Consider the following 21,015-nt stretch of genomic DNA (forward strand, 5'->3'; position numbering starts at 1 on the left):
TGGGCCTATTAGTTGATTATGTAGAACAAGGAAAAGGAACATCCAATGATGGGAACACGGCCAGAAATATTTTTGCATTCCTCGAGTTATCCGGAATAGATGTTAATTTAATAATACGTTTTGCAGCAATATTACAAGCAGTATCTTCAGGATTAGCAATTAATCCAAATAAATTTGAAATCTACGCCAGTGAAACCGCTGAAATGTACATATCAAAATATAATTGGTATGATATGCCTGTAACTGTTCACAAACTTCTGATTCATGGATCAGACATCATAAAAAACGCAATAGTACCAATAGGACAATTAGCAGAAGATGCACAAGAAGCAAACCATAAGTTCTTCCGATCATATAGAGAATTACATTCAAGAAAGATGTCAAGAGTCGACAATAACAGGGACATTTTAAACAATTTATTAATTAATTTAGATCCGATAATTTTACATTTGAGACCTACAACTACTACACAGCACAGGGAAATGCATCCAGAAGCAAAACAACTTTTGGAAGAAGAAATGGATTTGAATCTATAAAAGGTAATGAATAAATATTTATATTAAATAATAAGATAAGTACAAAAATGACAAAAATAAGTATTATTATATAAACAGATACCTTCTGAGAACAATTCATAATAAATATTTAACATATTTTACTGATTTCATACTTAGTTGTACCAATGTCCAATCGTACTATACGCTCGCCCCACTGTGCGGTGGTTCATTAACCCGCGAGTACGATTCTATAGTCATACCATTCTATAGTTGTACCATTCTATAGTTAAATTATCTAAAACGATGCATCGTTCATTGTTGTTTACACCGCGCGTCGTTCATAGACATTCGAAAGTGATCCGCGTGAACGAGAGTGCTGAAAAGTAAACGCAAGAGGGCCAATAGCGCGGCACAAAATAGTCGGTGCAACAAAAAGAGATTACTCAGCGAATACGGGCTGATTCAAAAGAGTGGAAAAGGCACGGTGGTTCTCGCTACATTGTCAAGCGAGATATTTAAAATAAAGAAAAGACACAGAACAAGAATAAAATAGAATAACAGCGGTTATCGAAATTTATTTTTCCACGGATGAAAAATTAATAGCGATCGCACTGCTCGCAGTTCGTTCGCGTGGGGGAAAAGGGCTGCATACGTATAAGATCAAAAACAGAGTGACACTTCTTCCACGAAAACACGTACTTATTTCATTCGCATTCGTATTGTATTCGTACTGTATTCGCATTCTACTCACCGATTCGTTGTTCGCCAACATCGAAACGATGCTGTGCAATCGGCCGAGTTCTGTTCGAGTTTGTTGACGAGTGAACCTCGAACCACGAAACTCGTTTATTGATATCTTTGGAACGGTTTTTCTTCGATTCGGAGAACTTTAAATCGAAGGGCCACTGATTTAAAAACGAAAGCGAACGGAAAGCATCGTATCTCGACGATTCTGATACTTGCACAATTCGACGAAGAGGTTAGGATACTAGACGTTGACTCAACAATTTTCGTACGCTTTCTAGGGACTTTTAGAGCGGTGGGTTAGGAGCAAGCGAACGGAACAGCGAGTTGAACAGCTGATGCTTCGTCGACACCGGCGAAATGTCAAAGTCCGGGCAAATTGTAAGTTACCCGCTGCTAAATGGTTAATGCTCGCCGATCGTTTCCTACATTCGTTTCGATCCATGCCGATTTATACTTCATTCAAGAAATTATTCGTTTGCTTTATAAATTACCGAGTATTTTGCATTTCACGCGGTGACATTGATGTAACTTGCTAAAAGTTCCCAGATACGAGTTCAATTGGGTACACATTACCCGTTTGTTTTTTTTTTGTATGCCTTTTTCGAAATCCGATGTAACGATATAAAATTAATTCTAATAGCTTAATTGCATAAATAGTATAAATATCTTTACCTTAAATAGATTGCATTGTTTTGTTTTCATAAAATAGTCTGATTTGTTATTTATTGTCTTACATAACTTTTTCAATTATAAATACATTGTTATACATTGTAAAATATTACTTTAGAAAAAGAAAATTCGTATCATAGATGAAATATTCATATAACTTCATTTTTGCAAAGATGACAAGATTATTATATCTAAATGGAGGTACATCAATCGTCACGAATAGAAAAATAACTATTGTATATACCCCTCTATTATGTCAAAATCAATAACAATTTGAACTTCTCTTGAATTCAAAATATATCGATTTCTTTATACCATTGCATCGCGAAGAAGTTTAATCAAAGACCAAAGTTTAACCGTGTAGCTAGAGCTATTCTTAGTTAGTTTAACTACATATAATTTGTTTACTTGTAGACTCTACGCGTGCAATCTTCAGAGGGAACAAAACGCATAGACGTAGATCGATCTGATACAGTTTCCCAATTATTTGAAAAGGTATGTATTTTAGTTATTATTAGGTGTACCAGAAAGTAATGTTATTTCTTTTACATTAAATTCAGACAAATACATTCATAATACATTTCTATTTCTAATAGATTATGTAATTATCCTCGTTATCAACAACCTTTTGCCATTTAGTGTGCAAATATTCATGTACTAAACGTGTACTAAATGGTTAAAAATCAATGAGTTGATGAATGATAAAGAAGTATTGAGATTCACAGAAACGACAATATTTTTTGGTTCACCTACTATTAAATAGCATTTATACAATACTATACTATACTAATACTATATAAATTTATAAATCTTTTGTGGCTTTAGGTTTTTGTTGTCTTTGAATTAAACAGTTTTGGATTCGGACTCTATAAACAACGAAATCATAAAGATGAACTTATATCTTCTCGAAGTAGAACAGTTGCTGGAATAGGTCTTAATCATGGAGATATGTTATATTTGGCACCCTTTAATGGAACACAGCTATGGAATATTCCATCAACTAGTACTGCCTCCGTCAATGCAACTCAAGGTTTTAATTAAATTTTTACTTCATTCTTTCATTCATTCTTTTCATCGCAATAATTTAATTTATCATTATTCGGTGACAGAACCTGGATCAATGGACGTACCAGGAAATGCCAATCGTAACACCAATGCTTCCCGATCTATACCAAATGTAGTCGAAGATGAAGTCGACGAACAACTGTGGAAACTCGATGGTAAAATACAAAGGAAACGCGATGGAAAACTGTAAGTAAATATAAATATAAATATATAAATAGGAATCCTTAAGATAAAATCAAATTTTAAATATCAACCTTTTTATATAGATGTAGGCATGGTGGAAACGGATGTTGTGTTCATTGTTCTCCTTTAGAACCTTTCGATGAAATTTATCTTAAGGAACAGAACATAAAACACTTGTCTTTCCATTCGTATCTCAGGAAACTCACCGCTGGTGTTGACAGGTATGTTAACCATCGTATCGTATATGTTAACCTTCAACTACAACATACGTTTCTTTTACAGAGGAAAATTTATACAATTAGACGACATAAGCTGCCGTATAAAGACTGGTTGTAAAGATCATCCTCCTTGGCCGCGAGGTATCTGTAGTAAATGTCAGCCGAATTCTATTATTCTAAATCGTCAAACTTATCGGCACGTGGACAATGTTATGTTTGAAAATCCGAGTTTAGTCGAACGTTTCCTAAATTATTGGCGCATCACTGGCCATCAACGTATCGGGTATTTATATGGAAGATACGAAATTCACAGCGACATACCATTAGGAATCAGAGCCGTTGTTGCGGCTATTTACGAGCCACCGCAGGTAAGTCAACGAAAGGGAAAATAGATGATACGATTTATAGGATAACATTTGTAGGGGTGATCTTTTAAACTACGATGCACCTACGATTGTTTTAGGAAAGTAAGAGAGATACGCTACGACTTTTGCCAGACGAGAAGGAAGCATTAGTCGACGAATTGGCTCATTTACTTAACTTAAGAAAAGTTGGATGGATTTTTACTGACCTTATAGCTGACGATGTTACGAAAGGAACGGTAATTTATTTACAATTAATTTATATATTTCTCTTTAAAATAATCAAACTCTTCCTCTTTATTAATAGCGTTAGTTTAATTTATTCAGGTGAAGCACGTTCGAAACGTGGAAAGTCACTTTTTGTCTGCTCAAGAGTGCATTATGGCTGGGTATTTTCAGAACCAGTATCCAAATCCTTGTCGTTTTTCTCCTAATAATTATTTTGGCTCAAAGTTTGTTACTGTCTGCGTTACCGGTAAGTTACTTGCATCGCGTCAAAGTATTGCCTATGCGTTAATACATTCCGTAGAGAGAATGAGAATTACATTAAAAACGTAAATGTGCATTGACGGTTCCAGGTGACGGTAAAAATCAAGTTCACATGGAAGGTTATCAGGTATCCAATCAATGCATGGCATTGGTGCGAGACGGCTGCTTGGTTCCTACGAAAGACGCTCCAGAATTGGGATACGTAATCGAATCGACTGATAAACAGTACGTTCCAGATGTCTTCTACAAGGTGAGTACATTTAATATTTTTACTTGAACATATGCAATTACTTTTTTCGCTTGGAATTAACATGGAATCTTGCGAATTCATATACACATGACACTGTAGCGCCACATGTTATATCATGTTATATATCACATGTTACAATAGCGTAGAGGTAGGTAAAAGGTATCCACATAAAAATATACACGAGTGAAAGAGAAACAATTTATAACCCAAAATCGTTTGATTAAAAGTACATTTAAATTGGGCAACGAACTTCATTTCGTACATGTATAATGAAATAAAACTGTCGAAGCGAATGCACTACGAACGTGCGGTTCCGTAGGCTACAAACAAAATGATTTCAATTTCTCGTGTGTAACGATGATTACGCCTTAACTTAGAAGGAGGAGACTTAGAGTGGACGAGGGGACAGAGAAACAAAAATAGAAAGGAAAAGAGAGGAAGAAGAAGAGAGAGAAAACAAAAATAAAAGATGGAAAGGAAAAAGAAACTTATCGAAAGTTGTAGCCGCTCAACCGTTTAATTCGAACGCGAGGGGCAAGGTAAACTGTGTCGGTTGTTAGAATCGATATTACAAGCTATGCGTTGTTACCTCATCACGTTCATAAAAATATATGTAGTATATACGCGCGCGCGTGGGTATTGTGTGTATACAGGTGGGTTTTTTAGCCTTCGCTCGGAAACATTGAATTTTACACGTGTCCTATAATATTCGAGTTTTTTTTTTTTCGACTAATGGTTTCTCAGTTGTTTTCCGAAACGAGGGAAAATTCGCGTTCGAGCTCTCGACCACCCCTTCGATCGTCGTACCTATTACGTAATTTCTTTTTTTTCTTTTTTACACTCTAACGGCGATTGTTACGTTCATCCGCGATGCAACGAATAATTGTTGGTCGCAAAACGCGTTTATCAGCTAATCAACAAGTGTTAAAACTTTCAAGTTCAACATCGAATGAGGTTCTCTTTCGAAAAAGGCATTATATCAGCGACGTCGAGGGCGTGCAAACATTTTTTTGTCCTACGAGTACGTGCGTGAGTGCGGTTCCTCGCATTCGTCTGTTTGTATATATATTCGCCGTGGGCCGATTTTTACGGGAATCGGAAAATTTGTCTCATCGACCGTTCTCGCTTTCGCACACGCACCGAGTACACATCGTGACAATTATGATACATAACGACGGGGAATTTACGAGGATTCGAGACGAGTAGTATAACGCGTTACATTATATATCGTAGTACTTCGTTATACAGCAATCGAGGAATGATTCGTTTAATATATATTCGCTCATTTCGTTCGTTTTCTTTTTTTTTTCTTTTTTTTTTCTTTTTCTTCTGATCAGACGACGGAGGCTTACGATATCTACGTAGTAGTAGTTAGGCCTTGCATACATTTTCATGTTGAGATCTAATCTTAAATACAGTTAATTCGCGAACGGCCTTTTCTAGACCAGCAAAGAGCAAAAAGGGAAGGGAACGTCTTCGAAAGTCGTTTACAACAGGAACAAATTAATCGCTATTTTTCCGTTCGACTCGAGTTTCCCTTTTCGCTCCTTTCGACTCTCTCCTCTGGAACGGAACGACACGCGGATCGTGCCGATCGGACGAAAAACGGAATTGGCCCTTTTTACACGCCTACGTATCGTTCGGTGAAACTTCTAAAACGACCTGCGTATATGGAATCACGATTTTCACATATTTTCATATATATTTTCTTTTTCTTTTTTCTCGTTGACTTTACAAAGTAGTCCGCGCTTTATCGGTTATAAAACGAAAAAAGTTTCCCGCCTGTACCATGTGTGTCTCTTCGTATTTTTTTTTTGTTTTGTTTAATTTTCTTTACAAATATATGGATGTATGTGTATACACACATACAAGTTTTTATATCCCCCATATTTTTTTTTATCCGTACTTATCTCTCAACTACGCGTTTCATATTTTATTTTATTATTATTTCTTTTTCTTTTTTTGTTGGTTTTTCTTTACTACCTACAATCTAAACAATCAGAGCGCCGGTCACGCGCCCGACGCTCGATAAATCCCGGTGCGGATAATTCCTCTATCAACTATACGTAGCAATACGCCGATAGCCAAAAATAAACGTCGGATACTTCTTTCTAAAACAAACGTCGTACAGCTAGAAGTCGTATCGATATCACGATCGATCTTGAGGTACGTATTTCTATATATCGATCATCGTCGTTATTGTAGATACGGAATCACGTCGATTCCCCGGATCAATAGCAAAATATGGATCTTTGTTTCTTCTTTCTGCGTCCACGTTTTAAAAATAGATTCGATATCTTTAGAATTCTATTGTTAATAGTTAATTAAATTGCGACTCGTACCGGAGCAGTCTCGCGATTTTTTTCCATTGGAGCCTTTCTCGCTTTTTTCTTCGCGTCGCGGTAATATCATTTCGGATATTACGCGGTTTCTCTTCGGGCTCAAACCCTTTTGCTCATGGAACGCAGAGGTCAGGAGGAGCGATAGCGTTCGCGACTCGCAAACAGCGAGTTATCTAGAGCGGGGAGAAATAGAGTATACGGGTAGCCGGCGTACCCATCGGTATACTAACCGCAATAGCGTCGTCGTTACAATTTACCGCATTTAGTGATTAGAATATTCTTCGTAGGCTTGCCGGTCTGATCGCCGAAAGTAGATATCTTCTCGACCAGCTCCAATCCCTCGACGACGTGGCCGAAGATCCCCGTAAAGCCGCGCATCTCCTGCAGTATTATACGAAACTGCGAGCCGACCATGCCAAGGTTATCGTGCCGTTTCTGCGTTCGTCGCATTCCCACCGCGCCTCTGACCGCGGGGAACTTTGTGTCGTCGGGCATGAAGTATCCGTCGTCGAATATGCTCCTGCCTCCGCGGCCGTTGTTCAACTCGAAGTCGCCGGTGATGACCGACTCGCCGTCCCAGCACTGAAAGATCGTGCAACCTTTGTAACCGACTCCCACCTCGCCGGTGGCGAGCACGCTAAAATTCTTGGCCATCTTTGGCGCCGCGTCGGGCCTCACTTCTATCACGATGCGACCGTGGGGCGATCCGTTCACCTCGATATTGAAATAGTACAGTGGATAAGGGTTCGAAGGTCCTCGGAGGGACGCTGGTATGCCGGTGGACGGTGGTTGAGAAGACGAGTGGACGGTTACCAAGCCGCCACCGCCGCCGCCGCCGCCGCTGCCGACCCCTTCCGGTATGAACGTCGACTGTTGCTGCGGGTGTAGCATAGCATTCGGTGGCGCGGGTTTGACGGACGGTGAACCAGGCGGGATGAGAAGTTGCTGCGGGGTGGCCGGCGCCGGTGGACCTTGGTGAACGTGGACGGACCCCGGCGGAGCTGGCTGTGGCTGCATCATGCTCGAGTGGTACTCTATGGAACCGTTCTGCATGTGTTGTTGCTTGCTGACCACGTGCCTCGAATACAGCTGGGACATGCAATAGTTAGCGAGGAACAATATCGGGTTTTGCGAAGCCGCCAAGTGATTCGGTAATCTACCGCCGTTACTCGCACCTTGCGAGACTATCGGCTCGCCCGTGTGGATTCCAGCCAGCGCTTGCTTCAACAATGCGAAATCGAACACCACCCCCGAGTTCCCTATCAGGTCGTCCAGCTGGCACTGCAACATCATCTCTTGATACTTGGATTGCAATCTCTGTTTCTCGATTATCAGCTGCGAATGTAAACTGTACACGTCCCCGGGGCTCTCGATCATCTGCAGACTAGCTTTCGCTTTACCAAGCGTCTCCCGCGCGTCAGTTATTTCAGGAAAGTGACTCCAGCCGTTCTGAAGATCCGTTTCCACGTGCGTTTTCAACGTTACGCAGGCCTCCAACACTTTTATCAAAAACTCCCGTTGCTGCATAGCCAATCTCTGAATCTCGGTCGATAACTTTCCCATGGCAACCAGCTCCAATTGAACCTGCAAAACACCTTCCCAGTCAATTTTGATAACAAGTCGTCGATATTCTTAGGAGTTAATATTCTTAATAGAAGGATAGTAACTGCTTGTGGTCGTGAGAGTAATACAGAAATTGAAACTTTTAAGCCGATATGCAATTTAACATAAATAAAGTAGAGAAAATAGGTAATGGGGTATTTGGCGTAGCTCTATAATCAAATTTTCATTAAAAGGAAATTAATTGATGCTTCCAAATCGTTTCAGTTATGCCAACACTTTACCAACTGGTTTGAATATACAACTGAAGTTAATAGTATATATATATATATTAATAATAATAATAATATATCTTTATAGAGCATATGCATACAGTAAATATATCTGTTTAAACTAGAGTTACAGAGGATTGAATATAGAAGCACAGAATCAATTTCTACACCTAACATTAGTATAACATCTAATCAAATTTAAGCAAAATCGATTGATGGATAGTGATTACTAGACTGCGGATCTTTATACAAAATAAAATCTTAGCAAATGTGCCTACAAAAATTGAAGCTAAATAGGAATTCATTTTATTCTGCAAATATTCTAACATGAACTTTACTTTCAATCTTTTTTATACTGCATATTCTTTGCATTGTATAAGTTCTTACACATTCAAATTTCCTATAAATGCATAAAGATCCGCAGTCTAGTGATTACTATCTCTTGTAAATACATTCTAGTACACATTCATTAGTTGTACGAATCATTGAAAATATTTCAAGTAAATTTAAAAAAAAAATATACTACACCAGAATAAGACAAACATTCAATCCTGAATATACAACTAAAGTTAATAACATTTTTTATTTTCGAAACATTAATATCACTAAATTGCGAATGTTTATGCATTTATGGTATAAAGTAGTATAATAAACACTTGCTAAACATAACCAAAAGGCATTTCCAGATGCACTTATGGAAAATGAAATAATGATATAAATACAATAATTATTTCATACTGCGTGAAGTTTGCAATTCCTTGCACATTCAAATTTCCTATAAATGCATAAGGATCCGCTGTCTAAATATCACACAGTATTTATTTTATCCATTAGAATCCTTTCGAGACCAATATTTATATAATATTTTATTATTCGTGTAACAAAGTATTGGTTGCCATAACAGAAAGTCAATTAATACAGGTTGGTAAAATGTTAACCCTTTGCATTCGAAGCCCTTTTTTCTGATATCTACCTGGATCTGGTATCTGGTAGCAACTCGAGATGTTTCTTAGCATTCTATTGCCATGTATTCTAAGCTATCTAGATTTGAGAATAACCTGACTCTTCGAGCTCCAAAGAAATTAAACCTAAAAAAACATTAGGTATTGTAGATTTGCTGCGTAAAACCTAATGGTGTCTGAGAATCACCTCTAGACTGCAAAGGGTTAATCTTATAATAGTAATCCTACATAACTTGAAGGAACCTTCGTTTCCTATTGCTCTCACAATTACAAGCCGTTAATTTCCTTGCCACCCTGGCTAAAGTTCTCTGTTACCATGCAAAGCAGTTAATGCGTATCGATTTAAAATAGCGGGATATTTACGTCGGATATAAGTTGTTCTTTGGCATCAGTTTGCGATTTAATCTGGTGGCCCGGGTGTTCCTGTGGAGTTGCACATGCTCTACAAAGCGCCGTGCAGCATGTCGCGCACCATAACGCCAGAGGCATCCCGTGCGTGTGGCAATTCTCACTCTGTAAAAACAGGGGCTACCATTAATTCTTCTACCCTTATTTCATTATGTTCAGGTTCATTCATTTCCCAAGGGTGCGTAGCATAGAATTAACTTTAACACCTGTTACACTTGTACCCTTATTTTATTTTACACCGTATACAAGTGGGCCAATAACTTGTTCCAGCTTAAAAACAGGGGCCACAATTAATTCTTCTACCCTTATTTCATCATATTCATTTATTTGTCAAGGGTGTGTAGCATACAATTGAGGTTAAACACCTGTTACACTTGTACCCTTATTTTATTTTACACCATATACGCCAATAACTTATTCCAGCTTAAATAACTTTTGAACCAATTATTATACACAAAATGTCTCCATGCAAAACTAGTAACCTTTCGGGAGGAGTATAAGATGTATGCATTGCTTTATCACCGACATACGTTTTAAGGAAGATACCAAGATCAGAATTATTTAGTTATGGAACATCTTGTTCCCTTCTTTCTTTCTTCGATCCATGTTTGACTTCGAACTTCAATTTAAGGCTTTATATTACAATAAATGACCATGTATTCTAGGTTGACGAGTTTCTTTAAACAAATGATATCTTATTATAGATAATATATAAGGTTACGTTTAAAAGATCAAAGTTGACCTTGATATCTTCTTTAAAAAAGCAATTCATATATTGTATGGCCCCTTCGATATGGTGCAACTTTTCAGTGAAGCAATTATGCACTTTAAGGTGTAACAAGTTATTGCCACATCCTGTATATTAGACAAATATCATTCAAGTATAATTTAAGGTTACATTTAAAAGATCAAAGTTGACCTTGATATATTCTTTAAAACAGCAATTCATATATTGTATGGCCCCTTCGATGTGTTGCAACTTTTGAGTGAAGCAATTGTGCGTTAAGGTTGAGTTATTGTCACATCCTGTATATTAGACAATATCTTTCAAGTATAATTAACCGTAAGGAGGAAACCGCCGTAGGAGTGCAAGTATTAAGTGTTTCTTGGGATTTTTTTTTACAGAGAAGAATTTATTTAAAGAAATTATTCTTATAACTTTGAGAATACTTTAGATACGTTTAGGAATACATTTGCCAATAGACGTATTATTTTTAAAAACTTAAAACGTGTAGTAATACGTAGAAAAAAGCCACATAGCGAAAGCCATTATAGCTTTTCCCTAAATAAATCCTAAAAATTATTTAAAAATCACACCAAGGAATCCCCTTCTCAAAAGGCAACTGCAATATCTCAAAGATTTCTTTGTGAAATGAATCGATAAAATTTCCAAATGTACTTTACAACATACCTAAAATATTCTCAGAGTTAAAGAGAAATTGTATAAATTCTTCTCTATAAAAAAGAAATCATCAAAAACACTTGATATCTGGCCTTTCAATGTGGTTTCCTTGTTTGAGGCCTTCAAGTTATAAAATTATCCAACTGTAAGAATTTCTTTTTCTACAGAGAAATTGTATAAATTCTTCTCTGTAAAAAAGAAACCATTGGAAACACTTGATATTTGGCTTTTCAATGTGGTTTTCCACTTGGAGGCCTTCGAGTTATAAAATTATCCAACCGTATATCAAAATTGTTCTATAGATCTTGAAAGGAAACTATCGCAGACCTTATGACATAATCCTATTACTATCAGAATGTATCTCGGTAGGGCTTCATAACTGGTGCTTTCTTTACGATTTTCGTACGAGCTCGCAATGCATATAAGCGGGCATCGAACTCAAAAATTGTTTCTATGATAGCATTTTCTTCGTTATGTACCTTTCTCTCCTTGTCGTTGGTTTTCCCGGATGTGTTGTTCGTGGTAATTTTCAAGTGAGACAAATTGTTGGCTAGCGCGAGGAGAGAAGAATGAGTCGGTAGAGCATCGGGCCCTTGGTCGCCCAGGTCCGTCCTTTTCCAACAGTGGGCGCAGAACAACTCCCGTCCCTTTAATAAATTGTTTTCTATGCAACGTAGGCAGAAGTAATGTTTGCAACTAAGGTATTTCGGGCATTGCTCGGCGTCGTTATACTTCTGCTTGCAATAACTGCAAAGCGTCAGTTCTTCTAAATCCGTTAACACGCTCGGATCCAGCATCTGAAAACACCATGGAAAATATTGTCAACTACCTCTGCTCCATTCCTCTTCGCATTTCAATTGTTCAAACTAGTGGAAAGTATTTGGCTAATTAACACTTTATTTACCGGGAGCCTATTTATAGGCTTTTTAATTGCAGTATTTAGCTATTCGAATTTATTTACTGCGTTGATGGTTGTCTACGAACAATGTTCAGTGTTTGGTAACAGACTTGGCTTTCAATGTACCCAGTAACAGTACAGAGGAATTATTGTCACCCTAGATTGACATATTCTTTTCTGAATTAAAGTCTGCTTCTAAATAGCCCGGTAGATAAAGTGTTAACAGCTAAAATATATCCCAACGAGACAATTAATAAAATATTTCTTTACAGTCAATAGGATTGTGGACACTATTCTAATGTTTAAAAGAATTAAATTAGAAGCGTTGTGTCACAAAACACCATTTAAAATTTAAATAACCCGTGCTGTGCTACTGGTTACAGTAGTTTGTTATGGACCACTGTATAGCATTAAAAACTCTTATGGTTAATTGTCTGGTAATTTACCAGCTGCAAATTGCCGAAATAAGTAAAAGCGAATCACTAGTGTAAACATAACACAGGGACTGAACAAAATTGCAGTTTGGCTAAACTTTAGGTTTCGACTGACCTATGGTTAATTTATCTCGTTTCCTCTTTTGAAAATTTTTCAAAGGAAATGAGACAAATATGTAAACAAACTCCAGGGTTATTCGAAGCCTGGAGTTTCGTCTGACTCTGATTCCAAAAGACAGCGAACGAAATCTATTTCCATTAAATTACCAACTCGAAATATAGATACAAAAATATATCTTTTACAACGCTCGTATCGCTAAACATGATCGCGTTATTTAGGCAAATAATGTTAAGGTCGTATTTTAATACACCTATGCGTAATAATAAGTGGTTTGTACGTTACGCTGTTTTTTTCTTTCGTCTTTTTTTTTGGCCCCCTGATATTCTCTCCTTTCGCGTTACAACATCCTTGTGGTAGAGAAATGTTACTTCAAGGAGAATGCTGGTTTTTTTTAGACGGAACTCGTGCCATGCGAATCGCGTGTACAAATCGACTGATACGTTTATTTAATTTAGTACATACTTTTTGTCTTTTACAAAAATCTCGATAAATTGTACGAAACTCATTTAACGTATTAAATAACTTTGAGTAAAAAGTAAAAGTATATTCCATAAGTAAATTCGATAACTATGTTTAACATTAGGTGTAGGCATTAATTCTGTGCCTTTATATTCAATCATTTATAACTCCAGTTTAAACAAATGGATGTTATATTGGATGTTGAAATTAATACTGTGCCTTTATGTTCACACATTTATAATTCTAGTTTGAGTAGAAATATTTGAGTAGAAATACTTATTTTGTTTGTTTTTAAGGTGCCAAGATTCTAAGTCAATCTAATTCTACATATAATGAATTTAAATGCGTAACTTGATTCTCAACTTGACGGACATTACAATAAATCTGTATATAGAGAGTTTGGTAGCTAATAAATGTTGCTTATTGTTCTTTTAACGGATTACAAGCATAGAAATTAATTCTGTACTTTTACATTTAATTATTCATGACTCCAATTTAAATAGAAATATTTAATCACCATTTTGTTATTATATGTTAAATTTCTAATATTCTAGGTTCTCAACTTGGTCTCCATTACAATGAATCTATACATGTATAATCTTGCTACACATTTATGCTATGCATTTATGATAGAAGAAAATATAACAAATATATGCTAAACGCAATCAAAACGTCCATGTACTCATGCAAAACGAAATATTAATATAATTAATAGAATATATTTTACATATATTATGTATATTTTTCTATGCTTTCCATATTACTATAAGTGCATATACACTGCCACGAAGATTAACAGCCACACATTTTTGCTTAATATTAATATTATAATTATTCAAACAGATTATACAAGTTTGTTTAATAATTACAATAATTATAAAAGAATAACAACAAAATTTGATTATTAATAAAATTCGTACATATGCATTGCAATGACCACCAGATTGAGACTTAGTATAGATTATAAATGCTACGATTGTTATGGTAATAGATAATAAATACATTGTAATACAAAGATCAGGTTGAGGATTTACAAAATTCGTACCTTAACGTACCAAAAGTATATCTATAAATACGGTTTATAAAAATACAGAGTATATGCATACAGTAAATATATCTGTTTAAACTAGAGTTACAGAGGATTGAATATAGAAGCACAGAATCAATTTCTACACCTAACATTAGTATAACATCTAATCAAATTTAAGCAAAATCGATTGATGGATAGTGATTACTAGACTGCGGATCTTTATACAAAATAAAATCTTAGCAAATGTGCCTACAAAAATTGAAGCTAAATAGGAATTCATTTTATTCTGCAAATATTCTAACATGAACTTTACTTTCAATCTTTTTTATACTGCATATTCTTTGCATTGTGTAAGTTCTTACACATTCAAATTTCCTATAAATGCATAAAGATCCGCAGTCTAGTGATTACACATTCATTAGTTGTACGAATCATTGAAAATATTTCAAGTAAATTTAAAAAAAAAATATACTACACCAGAATAAGACAAACATTCAATCATAAACATGATCGCAATCATGTTCATCATAAATCACACAAACATTTACTTTATCTTCTCTAAATTTTAAAAATTCTAAGGTAAACATTCTATTCTAAATATTGCAGCATATTGGTCTCTATTAATTTTCAGTTTCTCGCTAATTCCCCAAGTTTGTAAGTAATTCTTTCAAACCTACATATCGACATAAAAAAAAAGAGGATTGCTTTCCATTGACCGACGCGAGAGAATAACAAACGACCGATATCTTTACAACACGGTTTTACGCGTCCGTGTTCGGTTTACTTGTTTCCATTGCCCCCCCCCCCCCAGGTCGCCGCGAAAAACAAATTTATTGCATGCAACGAGACGCGTGTCCAGGTTATGTCGCGATATCGTCGTTCACGACAGCCTCGTTCGCATAGGTTAGCTTCTTTTAATAACGATAAATATCGTCTCGCGACCGGGATAGTTAATTATGCAACAATTCGAGGCAGCATCGACGAAACGGAAAAAATGACATTTCATGCGGGAGCGCGCATGCGCGCGAAATCCCGCCAAAACCCGCGAGAGGTCGGGGGAACGGTCGAAGTTTTGGGATTTACCATTTCGTCCGGGAGAAAGTGATCGAAGGGAGAGACGGCCGACGGGGGTGGACGCATTTCTTTCACGAAATGGTTCGTGACACCAACACGTACAACCGATAAAAACCGCTCGTATGATATATGGATTCTTACAGCTTATCGCCGTGCCTCTGGCCGATATTGCACTTGTCACTGGCCGTGACGAGACACCGCGTTCTGCTTCGGAAACCGCACTACACGTTCACGCGAATTCCGCGGGAATATCTCGCGACTGTTTTTTTTTTTTGCTCCTACCATTTCGATGTTTTGCGAACGTACGCGCCTTTTTCTTTCTCTCCCGTTCGTCCTATTCTTCTTTCATTCTCTTTCCGTCTTTTCTCCGTGCGGTACTCTGCATACACTACGCACACTCGTTTTCCGTCAGCGCGCGCACGCTACACGTATACAGGAGACATGTACAGGGTGTTCAAAAAATGTTGTAAGAGGTTGGAAAGAGGTGGTTCGGGGGCTATTTGAGAAACTTTTTCCTTAACAAAAATGTTGTGCGGGGTTTCGTTGAGGAGATATTAACGGAAAACCCCGACCAATCAGAGCGCGAGGATGCCGATGAAGCGCTCGCGGTAGCCTATGAGCGCGGCCGCTTAGCGCGTAGTCTTCGCTACCGCGGCTCCGATTGGTCAGTGTTTTCCGTTAATATCTCCTCAACGAAATCCCGCACAACGTTCTCCCAAAGGAAAAAGTTGTTTCAAATCACCTCCCGAACCACCTCCTTCCAACCTCTTACAATATTTTTGGGACACCCTGTATAATTTTCCTTATCACCCATACAAACACGCATCGTGCGCGCGCGCTTGCTCGCTCTCACATATATACATACATCACACGCTCTTTCTCTCTCTTTCTTTCTCCCTCTCTATCTCTCTTTTACTCTTTCTTTCATTTGGATCGTAGAACCGTAAATGCTTCCGTACCGTGTATACGATTCGTGATAGTCTCCTTGCCGCGCGATGGAGGCTGATCGTTGGCACTCGTCACTCCCAACGTGTACGGTGACGACGATTACCTCGGTAACGTTCGCTCGAATCCACGGCTCGAGTTTAATTTACATCGGGACTCTGCGTAGTGTCGCGCGGGTTCCCGTACGCAGGAATCCGTGCACTTCGACGTTTTCGTTGCCGCTGTCGCACGCGAAGCTTTTACTCGAGACTTTTTCCTTTTTTTTTTCTGTTTTTTTTTTTCTTTTTTTGTTTGTACTTTTTCACGGTTACGGTGTTTACGCTTATCGAACGTCGTTGATTGTTATCGATAACATAACGACGGCGCGCCGGTAACACGGCGTTACTTCAGTCTTAGCTCGTGCGAACGTTTTGCCACATCATGATGTTTGGTTCACTAAACTAACCACTAGCATGGCGGCGACGACCGACCGACCGACCGACACACACCACAGCGCGCGCTAGTCGCTTACGCTGTTGCTCTCCTCTCCTCGTCCCGTGTCATCCCCCACCACCGACCAATCACGAACCTCTCTCCTTCTCTCTCTACCCCTCGTCGCGCAGCTGCTCCCTTCCCTCTTTCTCTCGCACGCTCTCAGCTCGACTCGTGGCAAACGATGCCGGTGTCGTCTGCGGCTTCCATCGCTGCGCGCGCATCTCCCCAACGATCGCGAACATTATGGACCTGCCTTCATAATCCTCCTTGCAAACCTCGTTATGCCCTCTTCCAGGGCCGGCGTGACCCTCTGCGGAGCTCGGTTCAAAAATTTTGCGTGAAATTCAAAAATTCACATTCAAATCCTACACTTGAATTTTACAACGCGGAATTATTTATTCACAAATACCGTTACATATTATATATTTTTTATAAGATGAATATTAAATAATAATACTTTGATGATTTTTGTCACTCCTTTGAACTGAATCGTTGCTAATAAAAAAATGCCTTGCATCTGTGAATGGTGTCATCATTCCGTGAAAAGTTAATCAACATTTTCGTAGACTGCGGGCCACCCCCAAAATACGCGCTGAACCTGCCTTGCGCCGGTCCTGCCCTCTTCCAACAGCCAATGGAATTGTCCAACCAATACTCGGCTTCGGCGCGAGTCAGGGCCGTGTCTACGTCGCTATTCGAAAGCAGAGATGGGCAAAACTCTAGGCTTCGAATAAATTTGAATTTTGACGATGTGTTTGTCTCGTTTCCTTTTCTGGAAAATGTTTAACAGAAGAAACGAGACATGCATATCGGCAAACTTCAGATTTACTCGAAGCCTTTTTTTGCCCATAATCGAAACCGAATGATTGTTAACGCTTTGCCAAACCGCACACTTTTCAATCGCAATATATAACATGGCTTAAATTAAACTCTCATTACTTCTGCAATACAGAGATTACAATCCAGAGAAACATGACATTTTTTAATAATCCTCGGTAGCGTCTCTATGAAACCAATTACGTTTTGTGGATAATGAGAAAATGTAAAAAATCTCGTTCAGAGAAAATGCTACCTAATACTTTTAAATTTGACCTCGTTTTGTCAAGACGTCAATATAATCAAATTACATATCGTAAGAAAAATATCTAATTAAAAAATAATACATATTTATACATATATATATATATACAAGGTGTCTCAACTAAAGGAGGCCACCTATCTACTTTATTTTTAATAGCACAACAAATATTTATAGCATAATTTAAATGGTATCCATAGAGGAATACCATAGAAGAAATTTTTTTTGTCCAGTTATTTTTCATAGGATTTTCAATTTTTTCAAGGTCCTCATTATTTTCTTATCAGGAATACTTACATTATTTTTATTCCATCTTATACCAGCTGAGAAAACACACTTAAATATGCTTTAGTCATTACCATTACCTTCAGGTGACCTTAGTTACCAAAATTGTAGAATAATATTGGAATCACATTTGAATTTATTATTTATGTTATTAAGTGCTCAAAGTGATGTCTGTCGACAGCATTATATGTTCTGACACGATCAATCATGGATTGTGATACTCTTTATATTATTTCCAGTGAGATTGCTGTCGGTGTAGGTTGCTATTGGTAAACTTCTTCTTTTAGTTTTCCCCAAAGAAAGAAATCTAATAGCGTCAAATCTGGTGGTGCTGGCCAAACTGTGGGACCATTACGTCCAATCCATCGATTTTGAAATTTTCTATTCAAAACTTGACCCGCTGCTTATGAGTAAGGAGCTAGGCAACCATCATGTTGGTACCACATAGTTGCACAAACACTTAATAACAAATCTTCCATCAAGTCATCTAGATCGCTTAATAGAAATCCTGTGTACTTATCTCTGTACAGTGTCCCGTTAATAAAATAAGGTCCAATGATTTTGCTTCAACTGTTCACTGTCCACAGTCTTTGTCTGTCTACTTGTCTCATCCATCGTGGGTTTTCTATGGACCAATAGTGCATATTTCTAACATTTACCTGACCATGTTTAGTAAAAGATGCTTCGTCAGTAAATAGAACTTTTATAAAAAACGTTTCATCACTTTCCAATTGTTGTAATGCTCATCAATAGATCTGCTTTTGAAAATCTCTACTGTGAAGGTCCTCATAAAGCGATAAGTGAAATGGGTGAAATCTTTGCATCTTCAGCATACGTGATATGCTTAATTTATTAATATTAATGTCCAGCTCCAATTGTTCAATACTAATCTGTGGATTTTGCCTTACAGCTGCTACAACTCTTCGAACATTTGTCTCATATGTAACAGTTTTAGTATGTATTGTAGTATGTAGTATGTATATGTTATGTATGTATGTAATTTTAATATGGATACCATTTAAATTATGCTATAAATATTTTTTGTGCTATTAAAAATAAAAGAGATATTTAGGTGGCCTCCTTCAGTTGAGACACCCTGTATAGGAGTGATAATCTAATAAATATTTTTACTGCTTTATTTGGACTTGGATTTTGTACAACAGTCCACTATAATTTCGTTTATTTAACTTTTCTAGTCCAAACGCATCTCTTGCTATTTTTAAGCACAGAGAAATTAAAATAAAGAATTGACTTTAGAAAAAAAATGAATTTTTTCCAGATTAGTCTATTTGAATTTCATCTGTTTGTTGTTGTTAGGAAAAAGACTCCTATGGGAACGAAGTGCTAAGGCTAGCAAGACCCTTGCCTGTAGAATATTTATTGGTAGACATACCTGCATCCACGCCGCTCACTCCACAATTTACTTTTTACGTTAGCGATAATATTAATTCATTTCCAATCGAGAATAGGTACGTAAAAAATATTGATACAGTCATTTTATTGTTCCTGTAGTATCGATTATGTTACCGCAAACTTTCATTTCAGACTCGTTGATGGACAAGTACAAGAATTCAATTCGCTTGGTTCTTACATGCACCAATTTAACGAAGATCAATTTTTAGAAGCTATTTCAGATTTTCACTTGTTACTTTTTATTGCAACAATGGACACGTTACCAATGAAGGTATAGCATTCTCTTCTTTTAAATAGTTATTTATATGAAACATCTATCTATCCCTATGAAACATATTTTTCTTTTTCTTTAGGACCACATGATGCCACTGTTAGAAGCAGTTCGTGATAAAGACAGACAGAAAGCGATAGAATGGGCACGTTCTGAACACTGGGCAACCGTAGAACAACTTATATCTGCGACTACGCCGTCAACAGTACACTCACCTCAGACATTGTTCAATAGTAGCGCAAGAATGCCATCATCTTCGGCTGAAGGAGGAAACGGAGTAGGAGTTGGTACAGAACCAACTTCGAATCCACCTCCCGATCAATCGCTTTGGACTTGTTCATTTTGCACTTTTATCAATGCAGCAGATCTTGCAATCTGCGAAATGTGTACTTTGCCAAGGTATACATAACTGTCAATATTATATTGCTTCTGTACACATTTAAGGGTGTTATCCATAAGTTGCTACTTTGCTTCCACAGGACTTGATGCATACTGTCTTCTTGCGGACGTAACGATTGTTTTCTACGCATCTTTGGCCTTATTTATGAGTGAAAAGAAAAAACAAAAAAAAATAATATTTTTCACCGAAGTATATAATATATTCTCCAATTTTCCTCTGTATCGCAATGTTTTACAATGCATTTATTTATAACTCGTGTGGAAATGCAAAATGTAACAGCCAGTTCTTTTCATGTTATCATTACGATATAAGTACATATGAATTACTTATAAATATATTGTAAATTATTATGTTTACAGAAACGATAACAGTAATTCTTCATAGTAAAAATGTGAAATTATGAACCGAATGAACCTGGACAAAATTAATAATTACCATAGTTTAAGTTATCACAAAGTTTACATTAGCATGTGACAAAAATAAATACTAAGTTTGAATAAATAACAAATATCAAGTTTGATGGAAAAAATTATACTGCAATTATAATGCTGCATGATTATAGAAAATGATTGGCAGAGATTTCAAGCGAAACATATGATAATATTTATTCAGAATAAACTGTATTCAATTTTCAGCAAGCTTTTATTGTCATTACTGACAAATTTAATTTGATACATAATATTTAGAACTTGTCTCTCAAAACATTG

General features: G+C 37.0%; 3 protein-coding genes across 7 annotated transcripts in view; 1 reads left to right on the plus strand and 2 right to left on the minus strand.

The window, feature by feature from the left end:
- The window catches only part of LOC128885490 (uncharacterized), a 29,425-nt gene extending 28,017 nt beyond the window's left edge, over nucleotides 1-1,408 (minus strand). The window contains exon 1 of the mRNA XM_054139558.1: nucleotides 1,249-1,408. Coding sequence (XP_053995533.1) covers nucleotides 1,249-1,269 — 21 coding nt within the window. The 5' untranslated portion in view covers nucleotides 1,270-1,408. The remainder of the gene's footprint in view (nucleotides 1-1,248) is intronic.
- Nucleotides 959-20,942, plus strand: LOC128885487 (nuclear protein localization protein 4 homolog). Of its 3 annotated transcripts, none has more exons than XM_054139549.1 (14): nucleotides 959-976; nucleotides 1,523-1,622; nucleotides 2,328-2,408; nucleotides 2,739-2,943; nucleotides 3,023-3,164; nucleotides 3,245-3,382; nucleotides 3,444-3,747; nucleotides 3,843-3,980; nucleotides 4,069-4,216; nucleotides 4,320-4,480; nucleotides 19,542-19,693; nucleotides 19,770-19,908; nucleotides 19,991-20,307; nucleotides 20,668-20,942. In XM_054139549.1, the coding sequence occupies exons 2-14, from the start codon at nucleotides 1,602-1,604 to the stop codon at nucleotides 20,690-20,692; spliced, it is 1,971 nt and encodes a 656-aa protein (XP_053995524.1). In that variant the 5' UTR covers nucleotides 959-976; nucleotides 1,523-1,601; the 3' UTR covers nucleotides 20,693-20,942. The 3 variants fall into 3 exon arrangements, with proteins under 3 accessions (XP_053995524.1, XP_053995522.1, XP_053995525.1); XM_054139547.1 differs by lacking the exon at nucleotides 959-976 and adding an exon at nucleotides 1,039-1,192; XM_054139550.1 differs by lacking the exon at nucleotides 959-976 and having other exon boundaries at nucleotides 1,480-1,622; nucleotides 20,388-20,942.
- Nucleotides 4,665-17,170, minus strand: LOC128885489 (uncharacterized). Of its 3 annotated transcripts, none has more exons than XM_054139555.1 (4): nucleotides 16,402-17,170; nucleotides 11,906-12,223; nucleotides 9,980-10,129; nucleotides 4,665-8,406 (listed from the first exon to the last, which is right to left on the minus strand). In XM_054139555.1, the coding sequence occupies exons 2-4, from the start codon at nucleotides 12,221-12,223 to the stop codon at nucleotides 7,069-7,071; spliced, it is 1,806 nt and encodes a 601-aa protein (XP_053995530.1). In that variant the 5' UTR covers nucleotides 16,402-17,170; the 3' UTR covers nucleotides 4,665-7,068. The 3 variants fall into 3 exon arrangements, with proteins under 3 accessions (XP_053995530.1, XP_053995529.1, XP_053995527.1); XM_054139554.1 differs by lacking the exon at nucleotides 16,402-17,170 and adding an exon at nucleotides 15,725-16,389; XM_054139552.1 differs by lacking the exon at nucleotides 16,402-17,170 and adding an exon at nucleotides 15,452-15,694.
- Nucleotides 20,943-21,015: the final 73 nt, after the last annotated feature.

The sequence above is a fragment of the Hylaeus anthracinus genome, unplaced genomic scaffold, assembly GCF_026225885.1.
Source record: "Hylaeus anthracinus isolate JK02 unplaced genomic scaffold, UHH_iyHylAnth1.0_haploid 11981, whole genome shotgun sequence".
In the NCBI taxonomy this organism is placed as follows: domain Eukaryota; kingdom Metazoa; phylum Arthropoda; class Insecta; order Hymenoptera; family Colletidae; genus Hylaeus; species Hylaeus anthracinus.

Coding starts and splice junctions, on each gene's coding strand:
- LOC128885489 (XM_054139552.1), bottom strand. CDS start 15,508: ATGCGTCCACCCCCGTCGGCCGTCTCTCCCTTCGATCACTTTCTCCCG. Junction 12,224..15,451: donor ACTTTCTCCCGGACGAAATG/GTAAATCCCAAA, acceptor TGGTGTTTTCAG/ATGCTGGATCCGAGCGTGTT. Junction 10,130..11,905: donor CCAACGACAAGGAGAGAAAG/GTACATAACGAA, acceptor CTGTTTTTACAG/AGTGAGAATTGCCACACGCA.
- LOC128885487 (XM_054139549.1), top strand. CDS start 1,602: ATGTCAAAGTCCGGGCAAATT. Junction 3,748..3,842: donor CTATTTACGAGCCACCGCAG/GTAAGTCAACGA, acceptor CGATTGTTTTAG/GAAAGTAAGAGAGATACGCT. Junction 20,308..20,667: donor GAAATGTGTACTTTGCCAAG/GTATACATAACT, acceptor TTATGTTTACAG/AAACGATAACAGTAATTCTT.